Source organism: Lampetra planeri, chromosome 33, assembly GCF_965212315.1.
Source record: "Lampetra planeri chromosome 33, kcLamPlan1.2.h2, whole genome shotgun sequence".
Taxonomy (NCBI): Eukaryota; Metazoa; Chordata; class Hyperoartia; order Petromyzontiformes; family Petromyzontidae; genus Lampetra; species Lampetra planeri.
The window spans coordinates 4,462,508-4,484,913 of NC_136139.1; the positions used below are offsets into that span (position 1 = coordinate 4,462,508).

At 48.6% G+C, this 22,406-nt stretch overlaps 1 protein-coding gene across 1 annotated transcript; it reads right to left on the minus strand.

The window, feature by feature from the left end:
- Positions 1-220: 220 nt before the first annotated feature.
- On the minus strand, positions 221-20,680 carry LOC144729624 (CB1 cannabinoid receptor-interacting protein 1-like). Its single transcript, XM_078610022.1, has 3 exons — positions 20,135-20,680; positions 14,804-14,948; positions 221-3,863 (listed from the first exon to the last, which is right to left on the minus strand). The coding sequence occupies exons 1-3, from the start codon at positions 20,311-20,313 to the stop codon at positions 3,699-3,701; spliced, it is 489 nt and encodes a 162-aa protein (XP_078466148.1). The 5' UTR covers positions 20,314-20,680; the 3' UTR covers positions 221-3,698.
- Between the last annotated feature and the right edge of the window lie 1,726 nt (positions 20,681-22,406).

Genomic DNA, 22,406 nt, shown 5'->3' on the forward strand with positions numbered 1-22,406 from the left:
TGAAGCTTTCGTGACTGCAAGGATTCATACTCTTAGTTTTTTCGGTAAAGTCACATAGGTAAAAAAAATGAAAAATTAATAAAAATAAAATAATAAAAATCACGACGTTTCGGAGGCAACACAAGTCTCCGTCATCAGGTGGGACCGTCACAAGCAGATCTGGTCCCACCTGATGACGGAGACTTGTGTTGCCTCCGAAACGTCGTGATTTTTATTATTTTATTTTTATTAATTTTAATTTCATTTTTTTACCTTCTAACAACGTTTGCTGCCTGAGCCCACTTACTTTTCTAAGCAGCTTTAGGTGATGTAAATGTCCTGCATGCGTTCTCCAATCCACGTATTCCTCTCTCCATCTCTAAACATAATTCAAAACATGCATCGCTCCATGCTTCTCTTGCTCCATTTCGGTTTTTTTTCGGAATATGGATTGATGAGATCGTCTCACGTGCAGGACTGGGAAGGATCGTGGGGGGCCCGCAGGACTGAGTGATGGCGATAGCGAAGGGTTGCCTCGATCCAGCAGTGGCTAGCAATTTGCTGACGATGATGATGACAGTGCTGTATGTTGGATGCGATGCGTCCAGGTGACCTCCTGCAGCCACTAGAGGCCGCCACATTCACTGCAATATAAAACAAAAATCTATCGATTCTTGAGCTCTTCAATCGTGACGATTCATCGTCGCATCTGGTAAACTTGCACTATGGGTAAACCGAGGATTGGTCTTTGAGAGGTCAGGCTCACAGTAAACATTCGCATGAACTAAATAGCTTATTGATCAAAGAAAAAATATTTAGGAGTGCTGTACACACATTTAAACAAGGTTTTAAAAATTATCACTTCATTGCCAGGATAGCTCATTTAAAAGTGGTTGCAAAATTATTTGGCCACACCTTGTGTGGGAGATTGTTTTAAAACCTTTGGCCAGACTACCAAGCTCACACAATTGAGATCCTGCTGTGAGATCGAGGCATCCGCGTCTGATTAAACCGGGTTCTCAAGTGTATTGAATTGACTCAACCTGGTCACTATGAACTGGAATAAAAAAAGCATCAATAAATTTAGGGATGCAATTAATTTGCCTTAATTCCCACTAAGAATTGAATATACAATTGTGACTGTCATACTCTTTGTTTTTATCGGCAAAGTCACGTAGGTAAAACAATAAATAAAATAAAATAAATGAAAACCACTAAATTAAATCACGACGTTTCGGAGGCAACACAAGCTTCCTTCATCAGGTGTAAAAAATAAGCTTGTGTTGCCTCCAAAACGTCGCGATTTAATTGAGTTGTTTTCATTTATTTTATTTTATTGATTGTTTTACCTACGTGACTTTACCGAAAAAAACAAAGAGTATGAATCCTTGCTGTCACGAAAGCTTCAAATCAGTGACTGTCATGTTACAAACATTGCTGAAGTAGGGTGGGTGGGAAAGTGCTGCCCCCCCCACCACCCACACGACTGTGTGCACCATCAGTCATTGGAAGGGATCTCAGATGTATTTCTGTGATATCCATTTCCTCAGGCCATTCTCTAACACAGAGACCCAACACATTTGTAAATGACAATGGCTTAAAAGAAAAAAAAATACATACGATAGGTAACATTTCAGGCAATGGCCCTTTTTCTCATTAATGTGTTTTTGTTGTTAATTGTTGCGCCACTGGCAAGGCAGCAGAAACAGTGTCACCAAATAATTTGTCTGACATGGAGGGTCGCACTCCCGTGCGACAGATCCGAATGGATGCTTCATCACATGACGTGACAATCGTGAGCACGAGCAGGGTAAAACTGAAGAAACATTTTTTGTTAAAACAGAAATCGGGACACATTTGAGGGAAAATATTTTTAAATAATATTTTTGGGGCCCTTTTTGTGAAGGCCCTTCAATAATCCTGAGCTCACATCACCCAACCTTGGAAGTAGGACACGAAGTTCAAACTTGTGTTGTTGTTGTTTGTAAACGATGGGCCGCTGGTTGTGTGTGGCACATTTTCGTGAAAAACACAATCAGCTCCCACTTAAAATAAAAACGCCAGCGACTGTCACCGTGCGAGCACTCCAATTGGTCAAAATCGGCTGCCAGAACGGCTGTAAGTCAAGCCGTGAGGGCCTCACGCCAATGCCACGACCGATGACGTGATGCTTTGCCCAAAAGCCTCAGCAAATTATTTTAATAGTCTTATTTTTGTAACTTTTTTTTGTGCATGCATTGGACTAAGATTGTTTTGGGATAAAGAGTTTTTGTTTTTTTCTACTGGAACAAAACACAATCTACAGAAGACAAAGTTCTTTCCCAAGGACTAATCCCATAAACTACTTGTACTTTTGATTAAATGTGCCCAATGTTTATGACAATTATATTTTGTGTATTTAACGTGATTAGTAATGAATAGCGAAAATGGCACCTTTCTGTGTTGATTTTTTATTTGAATGATTTCCTAGAAGATTTGTGTTGGTTATCCAACCCAATCACCTCTCACGAAGGAAAAACATCGAATTCACAAGACCAAAAATTATGGTTACCTATAAATTTGAAATTTCAAGATACAGGGAAATTATGTGGGTCAGAAGGTGCAAGTGGAAGGAAAGAGATCAAGAGGAAGGCAGAAGAAGAGATGGGGGGGCGATGTGGTGCGATCAGACACGAAAAGAAAGATGGAGCAGGACAAGACAGCGTGGAGAAGGTCGGCAAGGACCGCGGACCCCACACGAGTGGGACTAACGCGTGGAAGAAGAAGATTTGTTAAATGTCTGTACATTGACCAGTTTAGCCACGTAAATCTTATTTTCCAAAAGAGGGACCGTTTTTGTTTTCGACGGTCGCTTAAATAAAATTCGAATTATACTGTAGCTTAGGTTTCCACGGCTGTGCCGTGTGGCGCTCCGTTTACTTTTTTCGTTGGGTCACACCGCGTGCTGTTTGGCACAACGTCCGACGTTTCGCTCCACGTGCCCGCGAGCTTTAATCCCATTCCTGAAGCAGCTGCCGGCACGTGGAGCAAAACGTCAGACATCGTGTCGCACAGCACACGGCATCGACCCGAAAACACATCGAGGAGCTATCCAATATTACTCACTCGCAAGGCAGCCCTTCGTTTTGTTTTGTTTTTCACTTCGTGGAAACTCTCGCGAAAGCAAGCAGAACGGTCGGATCAACCTAACCGACCTCGTAAAACGGTCAGATGACGACCGAAGGAGTTCCCAGCTCGTCAAGCGGCGACGTTCCGAACGTGCCGTGCCCCGCGTAAAAGCCATCACGCCCCTGGAGTGCCCCACACGTGAAGCAAAGGTGTCACTCGTCATACAGAATTACTTGTTTGCAAGATCACCAACAACGCAGCACCAGGGGTTATGTGAGGAAGGGCAAATTGTAAAGGTAAAGGAGCGGCCCTGCAACTACCGTTGGCGAAAGGGCCTTCGCTCTCAAAAGAGCTCGAATCAACAATTGCCAAAGCTCTCTGGCTCCTATATTAGGGCCACAGAACTCTCTCGACTGGGGGGGAATGGAAGGTGGACGAAAGCGAACTTGTAAAACAAACACAAATGAATTTCCAACAAAACCACCGTTTGACGTTTGGATCGCCAAACGCTCGTGACCGTATGAAGGTGCCGGGCTTGGTGCCGGGCTTGGTGCAGGCCACCGCCGCCACCGCCGCCCCTGGCGTCACCACCGCCCCTGGCGTCACCACGGCTACCGGAAGACCTCCTTGTTGACCCAGAGGAGGGTGCGCGTGTCGTTGGGCTTGCACTCGTAATCGATGGCCGCGAAGCTGTTCCCCCACTGGCAGTGGTCGCGCTTGGGGTAGTTGTAGAACTTGCACTGCCACACGGCCTCGAACGTTCCGATGTCCTCCAGCTGCGCAGAGGTTCAGAGCGAAGCGCGACAGACACACGCGGGCGTCACATTAGTCGTCATCGTCGTGTCATCGCCATCGGCTACGATCTAATTTCATCGAAATATTGTACACTGCGTCGTTCACGCAAATTGCACCTCACAATAATCACCGAGGAACCACGGACGGGCTGGAAGGCTGCCAGGAAATGAATTGCGCAGCCGACTTTCTGCCTCCGTGGAGGAAGCGAGCTGCGCGAGACAATTCCTGAAGAATCTTCCAGCTCGTGGAGCGAAATGTTGGACATTGCGCCGAACAAGGCGAAGTAACAACCCAGAAGCACATCGGAGGGAGCTGTGCAGGACGACCGCGAACGCCTGCGTAGTAGGAATTGTCATTTACGGTTCTTTGTCAACCCACTGCTGGATAAAGGTCTCCGCACGGCCCAAGATCGATCCAGGTATCACTCGTCACGGTGTTGGCCGTAGCCCGGAGTCAAACTCAGGTCACTGGGTTCATAGCGCAGTGCGTGAACCACTGTGCCATTGGTCCAGCACCTGGGGATTTGTGATATTTTCATCCCGGATCTATCGTAGCAGGCGGTGGCACCAACCGGTGTTAGGTAACGTGGGTTTTCACTGGATGCTCCACTTTCCTGCCACGTGTGCAAACGCTCGTTAAAATTGAGTTGGCCAAGCATCCCAATATAGGATCGCAGAGCTTGGGAAATTGTTGCCGCTGGTTCTGACTGCCTACCGACAAACGCTCGTCTTCGGGTTTGCCGTGCCTCGTAACCTCTCTCTCTCTTTCCGAGAGTGGACAAAAACTTGTGCGCATCACAAATTCTAAATTATTTATTACAACTAATTATTATATATTTCAGTTTTTTTTTACCTACGTGAACATTTACATAGTCGCACGTTTATTGCGCGTAATTTTTTATTTAAATGAGTACGAAACACAACGGATTACAGAAAAGTTGGAATGCATAATGTGGGTTTTATAGAAGTGAATAGAATGTGAAAAAAGTTAAATTATTATGATTCAAAACCTCAGAACATCTGAAAGAAATAATGTGCCACGATGCCAGTTGTGTTTTTTGTGAAGTATGTGGTGCAAGGGGAGGAGGAGGGGGGGAAAGAGGTCTCTGTCTCGGCCTCAAACAATCATTGGCACAATTCTGCAGATTTCTGACTTGCCAAAAAAACGCTGCAGTCACGAGCGTGCGTTAAAAAAAAATTTACCACTTCCCTTACTCTGCGAACTTGTGATGTTTTTCAAGGAACCCATCCAAGGACAAAGGCACTACACACGCCCCATCCCTCCTCGAATCACATGACGGTTTCCCAGCGTAGTATTTTTTTTTTAAGACGGCGAGATTGGAGGCCCTGACTTTGCATAGTAAATGACAGAGAAAGAAAAATGCATAAACACAATAATTAAGACTCGACACAGTGCATTGGCGCAATGCGCCATGAACCCAATGACCAAAGGCCGATTCCCGGACACTGACAAAATCAGTGGCGAGTGATATCTGAACCGGTTCTGGGCCTCCTCCTAGGTTGACTCGGCCATAAACGAGGTGCAAAAATCTGAAACTAGGGAGACAAAGGTGGCCACCGTGTTAGTCCTGGCCACACCACCCCTTCGTGTGCCGTGCCAGCCTTGATAGGCGACAAGCCCCACCAGTGTGTACGGCTACAAGCGAGGCCTTTTTGCTTTGTGTCACCAGGTGGTACAGTGTACGATGCTCGGCCACGGCCAACATCACTGGTCCAGTGATCTGTGAACTGGTCCTCACCCTTTAATGACCTGCACCGACTAGCATTGTGAAGTGTGGGTCAAATAACGGCTGCAGCCAGGTTGGCGTGGAGGAGGCCTTCATCCAACAGCGGATCAGCCAAGGGGCTGCGCACTATTGCAGTCTTGATATTAAATGAGATTCATGTGGTTTTTTTTGTTGACCAGTAACGGCGTACGATCGGTGCCCGGCGAATGCCCAGCGTTAAAACCATCCCCTCGCTTCTCAATGCAAGCGCGACCTCCGCCCCCCACGACTGGACACCACGTCCACAATCGGTCCCCCCTCAAAATATGTTCTGACATCGTGGTGCAGTTGAAAGCTGGTAATAATCGTGACCCTTGCTCGCAAGTGCGGGTGTGCTTCCATCAGAAGCACGCTTGCATCCAAACTTGCCACTGCATTTGCCTTCCTTCGCCAATGAGTGCAACGTAAGGATGATTATCTTCTTGGTTCTTTCGGTAAAGTCACGTAGAAGGGAAATAATAAAATAATAAAAATAAAACATAATAAAATACAATTCTCACGACGTTTCGGCCACAATGCAAGCAGCCGTCCTCAGGTGAAGAACAGGTCTGTCGGAAAGACAGCTGAGAATTGTATTTTATTATGTTTTATTTTTATTATTTTATTATTTCCCTTCTACGTGACTTTACCGAAAGAACCAATAAGATGAATCCCTGCAGTCACGAAAGCTGTAAATCGAAATTTAAGGATGATTATGTTTGGAAAAAAAGTCAAGGTGCAGCTCTGAAATTTCCTGACGCCAATGCCGGCGAAAGGGCCTTCACAACGGGGGAGCCTTTAGTGCAGCGTTCTTCACTCATTTTCAGAAGGGGGGGGAGGGGGCACTTTCGCCAATAAAACATCACCAGTGTGAGGGCCGCCACACCATTTGAAACCATCGAGGTTTGACAAGAAAACGATAATGACGGGTGAGTGTTCTCACAATTTGTGTATTGTCGGGGGGCGGGGGGGGGCACACATCAGGGGTCCGCACTGAAGGCCACCAGGGGGCCGCCAGTGGCTCGCGGGCATCGCAATGAAGAGCGCCGCTCGAGGGAGGCCAAGATATTTTGGGCCTCCTCTTCCACGCTCGAGAGACATGTCAGAAGGGTTGGGGGTACCCACACTTTACCCCACCACACGTGACCTGCATGCCGCATATGGTTGCCACCTGCTTAATTTCTTGTAAATGTATTCTTATTTTTAAAACATACTTCATGCTGCACATGGTTGCCACCTTTGAATTGAACACAATTGTAGGAAAAACACCACACGCTTCGTGTTTTTTTTTCAACGTCGTATATCCTGAAAAAAATTGTTTTTAGAGAATCGTAATCAAATCATAAGAAGAATAAATTCATCAAGAAGGCTGTCTCTGCTGTAGGCCAATCAGTTTCAAAGACGATGCAGATCTTATCAGAACATGTTAGTTTGCATGTTCACCACAAGTACGTGTGGTTAATGCAGACAGGATTCCTTGCAAAAGGTTTCTATTTGGTGTTTGAACATCTTAACACAACTCCTGTTTCATTGCCAGAAAGGGTAACACCCATTCTTAATTTTTCATACTTTGATACTAGTAATGAAATCACTTCACTATCTTTAAAAAAGGCAAAACAGTACCAAATTGCACCCAGGACCCCAGTAAACATGTAACGTTGAACAAAAACGTTGGCATGAGGTTGGAACCAACCTTGCCCCAACGTTGGCACTAACGTTGGAACAACGTTAGCCCGACGTTTCATGTTTTCTCGGGAGCAGAGGTGGGGGTACCGACTCATTCAGGGCCCTAAGCAGAATTAATTTACGGGTGCTTCCATTGACTTCAAACATATATATGCTGATCAGACTACGAGCACATCGCTTTGAATTACATCACAGTTGTTGAGAGAGTATTTATTACATTCCAGTACTTAACAATTATTTTTTTACCCTTCTATCTGGCAACAAAACTGACACCTGTTTTTACAAGGAGTCATGTTTGCATAGACCACAATACCTGCAGCCATAATGCAAACAAAAAACATAACTCTGATAATATATGTGTAGTGACATAAGAAGGGAGGGGCTGCTGGGGGCTCTGGGACCCTGGGTGGGTCAGACGCTTAAGCCTCTTGGCGTCAGGCGTTGAGTTCCCAGGCGCTTAATCCCCTTGGCGCCGCCAAAGGGGGGGGCTGTGTGTGCTCTGTGGGATATCTGGGGGCGCACACGGCCCCACCCCTCGTTGGGGACTGGGCATAAAAGCGGAGCTCCCTGGACGATCAGGGCCAGTCGTAGCTCAAGACCCAAGACCAGCCATCAGAGGACCCTGTGAGAGCCAGTGGTGGGACTCTGGAACTCCCGACTCTACGACCTTGTGAGGGCGAGTTCCAGAGCGTAGCCAGAGTAGAGTATCTAGGCTGTGTACCTAGGCTGTGTACCTAGGCTGTAACAGAGTATCAGGAGTGTTGGAGAGTTGGAGTGTTAGACTGTTGGAGTACTGTTGGAGTGTTGTATTGTAATAAAGAAGTTACCTCTACAAGTGTCTCCGGAACCCGTTACATATGTACTGTCCTTGAAGTTGATTGGTCCACACCCGAGACAGCTTTCCTTAGAGCCTAGTCTCACATGGGTTGGACCAGATGATGCCAAAAGGCGCACAACTCAAAGGCAATGCACCATCAGAGTATGAGAGCTCGGGGTAAGCATTTACATCATTGGAACCTCATTTGCCAGTAAGAAATATGATAATTGGTTTTTTACCCTTCTATCTGGCAACAAAACTGACACCTTTTTTACAAGGAGTCATGTTTGCATAGACCACAATACCTGCAGCCATAATGCAAACAAAAGGTGTCAGTTTTGTTGCCAGATAGAAGGGTAAAAAAACAATTATCATATTTTTTACTGGCAAATGAGGTTCCAATGATACATTCCAGTACTTGACAATTATGTTTTTATCAGGGTTATTTGAATGATGACTGGTTGGTTCTTAGTTTGAGATGATAATTGTATTTGCACCCATATTTCTTTTGCGATGGCTCTTTTGAGCCGCTGAAGGCCCTAAACGTTTGCGTACAATGCTCGTGCACAGCTCCACCACCGCTGACGAGGGCCCATCTGGAATCCAAGTGTGGACTCCCTAAACTCACTTGGCACGGGTGGTGACCACAGTGCTGCATATGAAACAAACTGTCTGTACTAAGCGTGCCTTTTGTTTTTTTCCCCTGCTGCTGCTGTATGTACGTGTGTTGATGAAAAATAAAAATAGGCTTTACCCTATATTGTTGGTTCTTTCGGTAAAGTCACGTAGAAGGGAAATAATAAAATAATATAAATATAAAACAATAACAATTCTCACGACGTTTCGACTGCAACACAAGTAATCATCATCACACCTGATGATGATTGCTTGTGTTGCAGTCAAAACACCTGATGATGATTGCTTGTGTTGCAGTCGAAACGTCGTGAGAATTTGTATTGTTTTATATTTATATTATTGTATTATTTCCCTTCTACGTGACTTTACCGAAAGAACCAAGAATATGAATCCCTGCAGTCACGAAAGCTTTAAATCAAGGCTTTACCCTTTCTGGCAATAAAACCGGTGTAAAGATGTTCATGAAACAGACACCTTTTGCAAGGCATCAAGTCTGCATTACCGACACATACTTGTGGCAAAACATGCAAACAAACATGCTCTGATAATTATATATCAAGTCTTTGAAACCGATTGGCCTGCACCAGAGACGGCCTTCTTTCGCACCCTACGTAGCCAACCGTGCTAACTGGAGGTGCGGGTGGAAGGACAATAAACTAAACACAAAAAAGCAGTCCTCAAGAAATACGCTTTCAATCTAGATGATTTAAAAGTGCACAGCTCCGGCGGCTCCCTAATATCCCAAGGAAGAGAGCGTTCCAGACGGTCGCAGAAGCGCGTCTGAAGGCGCCACGCGGTGCGGTGACCCCGTCTTTGTTCGATGGCGAGTAGCCAAAAGCCGCTGCTGCTGCGAGGGTGATCGGAGTTGATGTGATGATGGTTGATGCTTCCTGCTCCTCTACGCTCGCGCACCACGGATCCCTCGTGTGAAATAGAAACTAATTAAATCCATTTTTATTTAAAGCTTTCGTGATAATTTGAGTGTTTTATTTTTATTATTTTATTATTTCCCTTCTACGTGAGTTTACCGAAAGAACCAAGAATAGCATTAAATCCAACTGGACATCTGTGAAAAAGAGCTTTGGGCCGTCCATAAATGACGTCACGCGATTTTGGACGATTTTTTACCCTTTCCCCCCCCTCAAATATGACGTCACAAAGCTCTGCCCCCCCCCCCAAAAAATAAAACATGCGTCAAATCGCTTTAAACTACAATATTGTCATTGTAGTGTGTATTTAATGTGGCGCTGCACTCTGATGTAGGAAAAAACATTTATTAAAAAGTCTATTTAATTAAGTAGAACGTGTTGTCTATATTCATTTAAAGTTGCGTATTTTCATGTGACGTCACATTTCTCACCCCCCCCCCCCCATCGTCACAAATGTCTGACCCCCCCCCCCCACCTAGGTGCGTGACGTCATTTATGGACGGCCCCTTAAACGAAACGTCAGTCGACGTTTGTTGACCGTGTCCGCCCGAAATTGTCGCCCTTTTCTTAATAATTGTGTTCATTCCGACGAGCTTGTTGAACGCGTTGCCCTGTGCTACCAGCGGTAGGTCGAGGAATTGGCGAGAGACCGACCCCGCCTGACGGCATCCGGTTCATTTTCAAGCTGAAAAAACACGGCTTAGGCCCCCCCCCCCCCAGAAGTTACCATGGCGATGCGAGCGTGACCCACATTGGAGTATTAAGGCAGCTAAACCCCAGGAGAATACAGTTAGCATCTCTGCAGCGCCAGCTACTAAATCATTGTTGCCTACAGTGCAACGATTGCGTTGAAAATTCATTGGAAATGCAATGATTGCCTAAATCAATCCGACTCTTAATGAAAGGATTTGGAATTTTTAAGAAAGGGGTATTGTTTCTAATTTACGTTTGACCATTATATGTCACTCAACTATTAAATGTCTTCCCAGAGTCAGGTTTAGATGGAACATTTAGATTTTAGTTGTTTGGGCATTAATGCATCTTATTATTGTGGTCTAGATCATATTCCATAGCTAAAAATGTTACATTATCAACATTTCTACTGCATTATTGTTCATCAATTTATTTCGATTTGAAGCTTTCGTGACTGCAGGGATTCATCTTCTTGGTTCTTTTTTTATTATTTTATTATTTCCATTCTACGTGACTTTACCGAAAGAACCAAGAACATCAATGTATTGTTTTATGGGGAGTGGTGGTGCAGTGGTTTATGCACCACGCTAAGAACCTGGCAACCCCTAGTTTGAGTCCTGGCCAGGGCTAAGATCGATGGCGAGTGACGTCTTAAGCAGCTATCATCCCCGCCTGCTTTGTCAATCCACTGCTGGATGAAGGCCAAATCATCCCGTGTCGGTCACGGGGCTTCTTAGACCATGCTTCACCACGCCAGGTCTGTGCGGGTTGGTGAAGTGACAACCCAAAACCGGTCCAAATATCACTCGGGAAACCGATGCTGGCCATGGCCGGGGAATCGAACTCCGTTTGCCGACTCATACCGCAGCTATGTAAAATACAAACGTGGCAGGACACATTTTTTTTTCAATGGAACAAAAAATGAGTAATAAGTTGACGAAGCCAGACGCATCCTGCACAGCGGGATCTTCCCGAGACGTGTCGGTAAATGATGGCAAATTGTCTCCGGTATTTTTGCGAGGCCATTTGTTTTAACTGGACAGCTGCTTCAACACCCACCCCATGCAAGACAAAAGATCCAAAGAACCCCCGTATAGCCTTAACAGACTGTAGGGGCAAGTGCTGTTAGCGAGCACCTATGAAAGCCGGAACGGTACACGAGCGGGTGGGTGGCCAGCACCACGCCCGACCGCCTTTGTCTCCCCAGTGGCGATGTTTACACACCGCACCAGGTACTTATTTAAGGCTGAGTCGACCTAGGGGAGGCCCAGGACCGGTTCAGATAATCGTCACTGGTGTTAGCCGTGAGCGGGAATGGAACCCGGGTCGCCAGGTTCATAGCGCAGCGCGCTAACCGCTACACTACCGCTCCCCATGCCAGACCCACACACACACACGCGCACACCGACAACGCTGGCTGCTGCACACAAACGGTTGAATGAAAGGGCACCGCAGCTATCCCACGTGTGGTTTTTTTTTTGGGGGGGGGGGGTTTTGTCGTTTGGCACGATATCGAACGTTTTGCTCCGCAATCCTGCGAGCTTTTTCAGGAGGCAGCTCCCAGCACGTGGGGGGGGCGAAACGTCGGACGTCGTATCAAACGATGCGCGGGACAACCCGAAAACGCGTCGTGGAGATATACGCATAAAATGGCCGTTCGTCAGAGAGGGCACCGAGGCCTTCCCTCGGGGTCCCCAATATCAGCCGTGTCCATGCCCCCCGCGGGGGGGGGCGTGAAAGACCCAACGCAGAAGATGCCCCTGCGTTTGCGCTTCCACGAAGCTCATGGTCCACCCTAAACCGCATCCGCTGCACAAACCATAGTAGTAGGTGCGGAAAACCTGACGCACGAATGGAAAACTAAAAACTCTCCAGCAGCGCGCGACTTGTGGTCGTCCACAACAGACCGCCAAGCAGAGGTCGCAAACGGGTTTTGATTCCTTACCCGTACCCGGCCGCACCAGGGTCGCAAACGGGAACCCGTACCCGGCCGTACCTGTACCCTACCCGTACCTGGCCGGGTATCGGGTAGGGTACGGGTATCGGGTACCTGATTGCGACCTCTGGGATGAAGCCATGTTGCAGGCGCGGGTGGGTTGATTCTAGGAACTTGAATTGTGAGAAGAGACAAGACGTTGGGAAATGAGTGACAAACGGTGACTCACCAGTGACTCACGGTCTACCCGTACCCGTACCAGGCCGCACCAGGGTCGCAAACGGGTACCCGTACCCGACCGGGTATCGGGTAGAGTACGGGTATCGAGTACCCGGTTGCGACCTCTGCCGCCAAGTACAGCGTGTGACGACGCAATGGCCCGATCCACAAATACGAAGGAGACATCGCAGCGACGCACTCCGACGCGGTTGTCTGGCTTGACCACCTGAATGTGAAATTGCAGTCTTTGCTCTGCGTCTACATCGACAGCCGTACGAAAGAAGAATAATAATAATAAGCGTTGTGGAGCCGTGGTGTTAAGTCTGGGCGCCGGCTGTGAATTGCCGTCGAGTCGACAGCGTCGCTCGTCGCTCCGAAGCCCCCGGGGGAACGTCGTGACGACGCGCCACTTTGTACGCCATTTGTGACTCGTGTTCGCGTGATTGAAATTGCAATCTTTTTTTTTTCGAAATGCATCGACGCGTCGCACGAAATTTATGGCACGGGCTGCTGCCTTTGTTTGTTATATGCGAGGTGGCCGGCAGATGGCAGCACAGTTCCTCAATCGATTTGTGCAGAGGTTTAAGCGTTACCCCCCCAACCACCACCATCACCCTTCATAATCGTGGGGGGTATCCTCCCAAGTACGGTCCTTGTTTCCTCACACGTGAAGTCAATCACTCATCGATGTAACGACCAAACATCCCAATGGAGCAGGACACGCTCCTAACAGCGGTCTCGAGACTCGGTGAGGCAATAGTGAGTAAACAAAGGACGTTACAGCAGTAGTACCATTATTACTTAAATATGTTTATGTTTTACGATTTTGTAACTGTTGCGGAATGTTATTCCAGTGGCAAGACACATTGCTCAAGCGTTTACAAAAAACACACACAAATATTGCACTGTTGGAGCGCGATTACATCTTTGCACAATAAATATGCGCTTAAATGACTAACAACAATCAGGGCCTTTGTTCATCCCGGGAGAAAGCGTAGAACCCTGTAGAAAACCACGCGGGCAAGGGGGTAACGTTCAGTGCTCCGTACCGATAGACTCAAGAATCTGCTGCTGCTGCTGTTTATCCGCCTCCTAGCCACCTCGTGGCCCAAACCTACACCGCCTGGTCTTCCCTGGCAGTCTCCCCACTCAAGTGTAGGGGTGTCAGGGGAAGGATTCCCACCAATAGGAGGGTTAGCGGGAGGGGTAATCGAGGAGATATAAGGGGAGAACGGGCGGTAAGAACGGGGCCTTTTGGCGGGAACGAGATTGGGACGGCTGGGAACAGGTGTGGATGGGAGAAAAGGATTCAAAGTCGAACCCCCCTGCAATCTTGTGTCGGCTCTCCTTTACACAAGTACGAACCACACTGAATCTACGCTGCATGGCTTCGATCATCCGACGATATCCATCTCGTTCAGCATCATTTGGTCGTAGCTGATAACAACACGTCAAGGAGTATAGGGGTTTTTTTTGGTACGTTCATTGCTCAGACGGCTGGCAAGGGTGGGGGAAGAGGGTGGCGGGGGGGTGAGGACATCTCTCTCAGGCGTCAGATACGCAGGAGCCTCATGAAGTGTCCAGGGGGTCTCAGAGTAGGCCTCATGTGGAAATCTTGTCCTAGGCCTCTAAAAACATTTCAGTGGCTCTGGGTGCACGATTTTACTTGCTGGCCGGTCCGTGTGGGTGCCACGATGGTGAGATGTTAACTACCTTGCCTGGTATATGGGAGGTCGTGGGTTCTATCCTGACCCTGACGATGCCTGTTTATTTATAGTCTGCATGCTCTCCCCGTGGTCGTGTGGATTTTTCTCCGGGGCCTCCGGTTTTTCCCTCCGCATTTTGAAACAGGCGTTTAGGGTATTTGGCTGCTCTTAATTTCCACACGATGATAAGCCACTTCCCTTGAGCTATCATTTGTGGCCGCCAGTTCGCTTCTGAAAAAGAGCTACATAACTCAGTGGGGCCTTACCAGGTAAAATACATTTTTTTTGTGTTTTTAGTGTGCCCGCGTGTGACGCGTTTAGGGTATTTGGCTGCTCTTAATTTCCACACGATGATAAGCCACTTCCCTTGAGCTATCATTTGTGGCCGTCAGTTCGCTTCTGAAAAAGAGCTACACAGCTCAGTGGGGCCTTACCGGGTAAAATAAAAAATTGTTGTGTTTTTAGTGTGCCCGTGTGTGACCGTATTGGCGCGCGTGTGGCCAGGCGTTGAGCCCCCGGCTGCCCAGGGCGTACCCGGATACTGACGGCCGTGGGTTGCCGCTCCCCGCTCTTGGTGGCCGTGAGGGCGGCCGTGTCGAAGTAGCCGGCGTAGGTGACCTGTGTGAGGTCACGGGCGCCCTCCTCCAGCGGCACCTCGCAGTCGCCGATCAGCATCGCCCTGCGGAGGGAGCGCAGGGAGCGCGAGAGAGAGACGGAGACGTCGCTGTCACGGCATTCGACTGCCTGCTTGAGAATCAGAATGTTTATTTATACTGGAGGAATACGGGTAGGAACGTTACAACAAACAGCACAACATGATAGTAGTGCAAAGTGCAAAAAAGTAAATAAATCACCCAAACACATACAAATAAAGTGAAACTATCCCCATTCTAGCAGGCAACGCTCAATAAGGTATAAACTTATTTTTCAGAAGTGACCTGGCCACAAATGATAGCTCAACAAAGTGACCCATCATTTGGACATCTAAAGCACCAAAATAATCAATCAAAAATCTCAATGTGTGTTTCTAAATGTGGAGGGAAAAACCGGAGGACCCGGAGGAAAAAATCCACGCGACCACGGGAAGAGAGACACGCAAACTCCAAATATACAGCAGGCGTCAGGGTCGGGATCGAACCTCCGACCTCCTGAATACGAGGTAAGGAAGATAACATCTCACCACCGTGGTGCCCCTTTAATAAATAAATAAAGTGTATTCGTTTCAATTGCATCAATTCCCAAGCATAAATTCCCAAGCTTCGGAAGGGCAGTACAACGATAGCCAAAAATAGTCCCAGACCACACCAAGACAACACACACAGTCCCTCGATAAAAAAAATTATCCATTAAAATTGAACTCTCAATATATTGTTAAGGATTCAATTTACAAACCACGTTGGCAAATGTGGCTATATCCAGCACGAATCTTCTGCTTCAAAATATTTTTGGTGGAAGATTTATGCTGGTAAGGGAGGAAAAGCAAGGTTGTTCCAAAACGCTTGGCGATTGCCCATGGCAAAGGCAGAGCGGGCGCGCGTGATATATCCGCTGTGCGCAAAGCGCGCGGAAATAGACGAAGGCAAAGTGCGTTTCGTTTTACTGGCCTCATTTTTACAGCCAGTTTCTTCGAATGGAACACGTTCACAGTAATCATCAGCCAGCCACATGGTGAACTACTTTGTCGAACAAAGACAAAGATCCCCCATATAACCCTAAGTGCTGGGGTCGCACGCGAGTTCATGCTAAGGGGGTGGAGCGGTGATGCAGCGGTTAGCGTTCGACCCTTTGAACTTGGCAACCCGAGTTCGATTCCTGGCCACGGCTACCATCAGTGGCAAGCGATATCTGAACCGGTCCAGAGCACGTGACCCACCCCTCCCCCATCACCAACTCGAACAGTACGGCATGGTGAAGTATGGTCAAACAACCACCATGACCAACACATCCAGAAGTGGATTACAAAAGAGCTGTAAATGATAATTATACATTTCGATTTAAAGCTTTCGTGACTGCAGGGATTCATCTTCTTGGTTCTTTCGGTAAAGTCACGTAGAAGGGAAGTAATAAAATAATAAAAATAAAACATAATAAAACAATTCTCACGACGTTTCGGCCACAACGCAAGCAGCCGTCCTCAGGTGAAAACCAGGTCTGTCGAGGCGACAGCGTCTGAATGAAACAGCACACGTGCTTGGAGCATGTATATAAGCTGGGTTGGAAGGGGGGGAATTGTTTTATTATGTTTAATTTTTATTATTTTATTACTTCCCTTCTACGTGACTTTACCGAAAGAACCAAGAAGACAATTATACATATTAGTATCAAGCCGAGCATGGCGGCACACTCGGTGGAATTTTACCAAACGTCACAATGTAACAGGACCCTTGATGAGACTCGGTTGAGGCTTTGCCGACCGCGCTAAATAATAAGTGAGGGTCGCAGCAATAAGGGATTGTTGTTCTGGCCACACTCCATCGTGCGTGGTGCACCCAAAACATTTAACGGGGTGGGCCACAACAACCGCATAGTCATGCCAAATTATAGACATAATCAAAGGCCTTTGGGCCAGGCATACCAAGCATTCGTGGATTACATACCAACATATACCCATCACCGTCTGTAAATAGACTAAACTGTTTTTTTTTACCAGGTAAGGCACCACTCAGCTGTGTCGCTCTTCTTTCAGAAGCGACCTGGCTGCCACAAATGATGGTTCAGCGAAGTGGGCTCATCACCACGTGGAAATGTGTCGCAGCCAAATACACCGAAACGCGTGATGTCGATTCTGAATGTGGACGGGGAAAACAGGAGGACCCCGAGAGAAATATCCACGCGACCACGGGGAGAGAGAGAGACACGCAAACTCCACATATACAGCAGGCGTCGGGGTCGGGATCGAACCCACAAGCTCCTGCATACCAGGCGAGTTATTTAAAATCTTGCCACCGTCGCAGCCCATATACCAACATAATAATACCCATCTCCGTCTTATAAATAGAAACTGCATGGACACATGGCTGACATCGGTCAGCACAGTCACCCCCGACAGATCCCAGAAGCAAAGCTGGATTTCTCGCCTGAATAGCGCCGCCAGTGATCCAACACCGTTCATACTGAACATCTGCAAAACGAAAGAGCTTCATAGCTCACCGAATTCCTACAGTATAAATAAATACTGTATTCAGATTCTGATCAAGCAGGTGCTATAGGCTGCGGTTGCGGCTGCTGCTGCTGAGGGCCTGCGTTGTGGTCAGCAGAGGGCATTGCAGAAAAATCCACAGTAACCACGCTCCAGCGTCAATGATGATGCTGCTTGCCTGGTGAAGTATGGTCAAATGACATGCTCTCATCCAGCAGTGGATTGACAAACGGGATCCCCTGTTGTGCACGACACGGGCGAGGCGAATCTTGGTCGGATGTTGGCAAGCGACGCGGACACGCGCCCCTTCTGCACCCGCGCTGTGACATTTAAACACATTGTCCTGCGGAGGGAGCTGGTAGGAACGTCGGGTTGCTCGGTCAATGGCCAGGGTCAACGGCGGCGTGGTGTATTCCGCAAATATGGCCGACTGTGAGGGCGGGCACAAGCCGGCGTGAGTAGGTTCAACGTTGAGTTGTATAAGGGCACCACGGGGTGACCAGCCCCTCCCCACCCAGCCCCACCCCTCACACCCCCCACCCTCCGCAACCAGCCCCACCCTCCCCACCCAGCCCCACCTTCCCCACCCTCCCCACCCAGCCCCACCCTCCCCACCCAGCCCCACCCTCCCCACCCAGCCCCACCCTCCCCACCCAGCCCCACCCTCCCCACCCAGCCCCTCCCTGCACGACGGACGGACACAATAATCCCCTGTGGGCTGATGTAACCAGGCGGTTCCTACCAGTACAAAGCAGAGATGCATCCGCCATCATCACGAGCCATGGTCTATCCACTGCTAGACGGAGCCACCGCGCCCCACCCCGCAAGCTCCGTAGCATGCATGCCTCCAAGACGTTGCGTGGTGCAGCAATCCACGTGCAGCTCCTGCACCCCCCCACCACCACCCACAGATCTAAATCGCTCCATCTCCCACGTGGACGTGGTCCTGATTCGGTGCGCGTGATGCGCGCGGGGAGCGGTGGCGCAGCAGTTAGCGCTGCGCTACGAACCCGGCGACCCGAGTTCGATTGCCGCTCACGGACACCAACAACATCACCAGAGACGATTATCTTGCACCGGTTTTGGTTCCTCCCCTAGGTCGACTCGGCCACAAATGAGTACCCGGCGCTGCGTGAAAACGTCGCCTCTGGGGGAGACAAAGGCGGCCGGGCGTGGTGCTGGCCACCCACCCTCTCGTGTGCCACGGTGCCGGCCTTCACAGGTGCTACTCGCTAACAGCACTTGCCCCTACAGTCTGTTGAGGCTACACAGGGAGGGGGGGGGCTTTGTCTTTGGTGCATGAGCAGCCGTAGCGGATCGCGCTGCGCTGCGCTACGAACCCGGCGGCCCGAGTTCGATACCGGCTCACGGCCAACATCAGTGGCGAATAATTAATTGAAGAACCGGTCCTGGTGCCCCCACCCCACCTAGGTTGACTCAGCCTTAAATGTGCGTGTGCGTGGTCATCTTAGTCAGTCGACCCGTGGCACCTGCTGGGTCTACCACGTGACCTCCTGCCAGCGCGCGTTCGACACTTCACGTGGCCTCAAGGTGCACCTAGCCTGGCACAAGCGTCGTGGTGACGTAACCGCCACTTAGTGGCGAATGGCGGTTGTTGTTGTGTGTAAATATCAGCAATGGGGAGACAAAGGCGGCCTGGCGTAGTGTGTGCCCTGGCCGCCCTTCATCGATCAATGCAAGATTTGTAACGCGCGATATTCATGAATTAAGCCCTCTAGACGGAGGCGCTCGCTAGCAGCACACTTTACCAAGATAATACTACACGGAGGGTGGCCTCGTGTCTTTGTTACAGAAGGATTTGGGATGCTGCCGAATACCATCATTCTGCACGGCACATTCCTTTTCCGTAAAGGCCACCACCATCATCATCATCAGCACTGTCATTATCATCAGCGGCACCGTTATCATCGTCGGCAGCGGCAGCAATCATTAGAAACGTCGCCGTTATCAGCAACATCATAATTAACATAAGAATGCCATTGCCATCGACAGAAGACGCAGAATCACCACTACGACCATCATCATCATCAGGCAGCATCAATGCCGGATGTGTAAGCGTGTACTATCATTGTACTGTTGTAGTAATATACATCATAACGTCAACATCACACCGCCACCACCACCATCATCATCATCTCCAACATGATCATGATGGGGCTCGGACATAACACGTAATTATCACCATAATCATCAACCTTTATCATACCACAACTTTCACCACCACCATATCACAAGTCTCAATCTATCACCACCACCACGGTCACCACCATCGGCGAACATCAATCCCGGCTCTACCAGTAGCACACACGCGCCGAATACAGTGCGCGCACTGCCGATGGTGGTGGTGCCGATTGTGATAGTGATGCTGATGGTGGTGCTGATGATGGTGGTGGTGCTGATGGTGGTGGTGCTGATGGTGGTGCTGCTGATGGTGGCGGTGCTGATGATGATGATGATGGCGGTAGCGGTGCTGATGATGATGATGGCGGTGGTGGTGCTGATGATGGTGGTGCTAATTATGGTGGTGGTGCTGATGGTGGTGGTGGTGTTGCTGATGGTGATGGTGCTGATGGTGCTGCTGATGATGGTGATGTTGCTGATGGTGGTGTTGCTGATAGTGACGGTGCTGATGGTGGTGCTGCTGATGGTGACGGTTGCTGATGCCGACACCAATGAAAGACGGCCCCCCAATGCGCCGAGCTCACCTCGTCCTCACGGTGCCGGGTTTGATGAGCACCGCCACCTTGTACTTGGCCCCGATGAGGAGCTTGATGGTGCGCGTCTGATTGAAGCGCTGCCCGTCCACTTTGAAGAAGACGGCGCCGTCGGACGGGTGCGTCTTCAGCGAGATCGAGATCTTCATCGCGCTCGGCACGTCGTCCATGATTCTGCGTCGGGGTCCCTCTGACCCGATTGCTTTGGCTGATGATGATGATGGGATGATGCTTGTTGCGATCGCAAAGGTCGGAGATATTTCTTCCTCCTTCCTCGTTGTTGTCGTTCTTGCCCGCTCCTGCCTGCCTCCTCCTCCGCCGTCGTCGTCAACCCCACCCCTCTCGCCTCTGCAATGCCTCCACTTCGCGCAGGGCTAACAAAGCTCCGTTCGTTCCGACGGAGCCTCGAACAGCGGAGCGAATCGCTAACAGCGATGCCTCCTCTCTCGCTCTCACTCTCTCTCTTGTGGTCCCAGCTTCACTCCGTGGCGCCCCCCTGTGTCGTACATTCACTCAGCAACCTCTATCCTCTCCAAGCCCGTCAGCGCTCTATGCACTCTCTCTCTCTCCAGAGCGGTGTTCTTCACGAATTTTCAGGGGAGGGCCCACTTTCACAGGCACGCGAGGGCTGCCAGGCATTTGAAACAATTGCTGGGTTTGACAGCAACACGATGATGATTATGATGGGGTGGTGTTTTCACTATTTGTGGATTGTCGGGCCACCAGGGCCAATGAAGAACACTGCTCTCAATCTTGATTTGAAGCTTTCGTGACTTCAAGGAATCCATCCTCTTTTGTTCTTTCGGTAAAGTCACGTAGGTGTCAAATAAAATAAATCACGACGTTTCGGGCGCAACACAAGCGTCCGTCATCAGGTTGGAAAACCACTTCTCTCGTGGTCCAGTGGATACTATTCAGATCACGGTGCAGTAGTTAACTTGCAGTTCACCCGGATTAAACCAACCACAGCTGTATGATAGATCGTGATGCGGATCACGGGAAATAAATAGATCCTCTGTCGCGATGAAGGAGTGGAGTAGCGAGTCGGCACACGGGACAAAACCACGATCCATCGGTAGGTCGCGTGGGAGAATTCATCAAAGTAGCCTCTAGAGGGGTTCTCAAAAGCTCCCTCTAGTGGAGCCCTCTTCCATCAGCGGCGGCGTGAGCGAGCAGTTGCAGGCTTGCGCCTTGAGAGTGTGTGCTAGGCGTAGCCATAGCGTCAACAGTGGGGGGACCAAATCTTCCAGGGTGCCTGGGGATCCCAACCCAGAAAAATATCTAAATTTGAAAACGAATTTCCTGCCTAAAATATTTTTAAAAATCACTAACACATGGGATGGATTTTTTATTTATTTATTACAATAATGTCTAATAGTGTATTGTATTACATTGCTCTGTTTTTACTTTTTTTACCATTTCTTGTTTCATTGTATGTAATGGCAGAGATTAGGGATTAATAAAGTACAACCATAACCACAATCATATTAACATAAATCTATGCATTGATTTATATGAAGACAAGTCCAGATATTGTGGTCAAGGTTTAGCAAATTGTTGTTTTTATTTACAAAGCATAGCAATTATTTTTGTATAGCAATATATTGGGGGGGACATTATAATTACGCCTTGGTGTGCAGTATAATAGTACTGTATAAACATACACATCACGGGTGGAACTATGATGCATTCACATCGATTATCTCAGCTCACGACACCATGCATGGAATCCCGTGTGGAACAATCGATGACTTTTTGTTATCCGTTTGCTTTGCTGATGATGACCCGATCACCCGGAATGCACCGGATCTCGTCTCATCTCGAAAGCCAAGCGGGTTCGAGCCTGTATACACCTTGGTCGGATGGGTGGGTAACATCCACAGCTCCCAAACTGGTTTCCAGGGCGCTTGCGGAGGGAGCTACGTGATTGGGGCAGGAGGTGGGCAGGTGGAGCAAATTCCCTTGTGGTGTATCTTAATCCATTGCTCCCTCTCACTCACCAGCATGGCGAAGTTCTGTACGGTCAAAGAACCCCCACAACCCACGGGCAAAGGCGTAGCTAGGATATTTTGCGCCCGGGGACGAACTATAAAATTGGCGCCCCCCCCTCCCCCCGTTTAATCACATACCAAAATGTAATTACATGACATGTGGGCTGTGTGTGGCGGGATATATATACTTTTAGGTTGAGGTGTAGATTTGTGCAGTAGTTTCAGGCTGCCGCGCCCGCCGCAATAAGTTATAATGTAACATTGTAAGCTTC

Excerpts from the sequence above, each read along its gene's own strand:
- LOC144729624 (XM_078610022.1), bottom strand. The coding sequence starts at position 20,313 with ATGGACGACGTGCCGAGCGCGATGAAGATCTCGATCTCGCTGAAGACG. Across the intron at positions 14,949-20,134 it reads CCCGGCACCGTGAGGACGAG|GGCGATGCTGATCGGCGACT; the intron begins GTGAGCTCGGCG and ends CTCCCTCCGCAG. Across the intron at positions 3,864-14,803 it reads CCACGGCCGTCAGTATCCGG|CTGGAGGACATCGGAACGTT; the intron begins GTACGCCCTGGG and ends ACCTCTGCGCAG.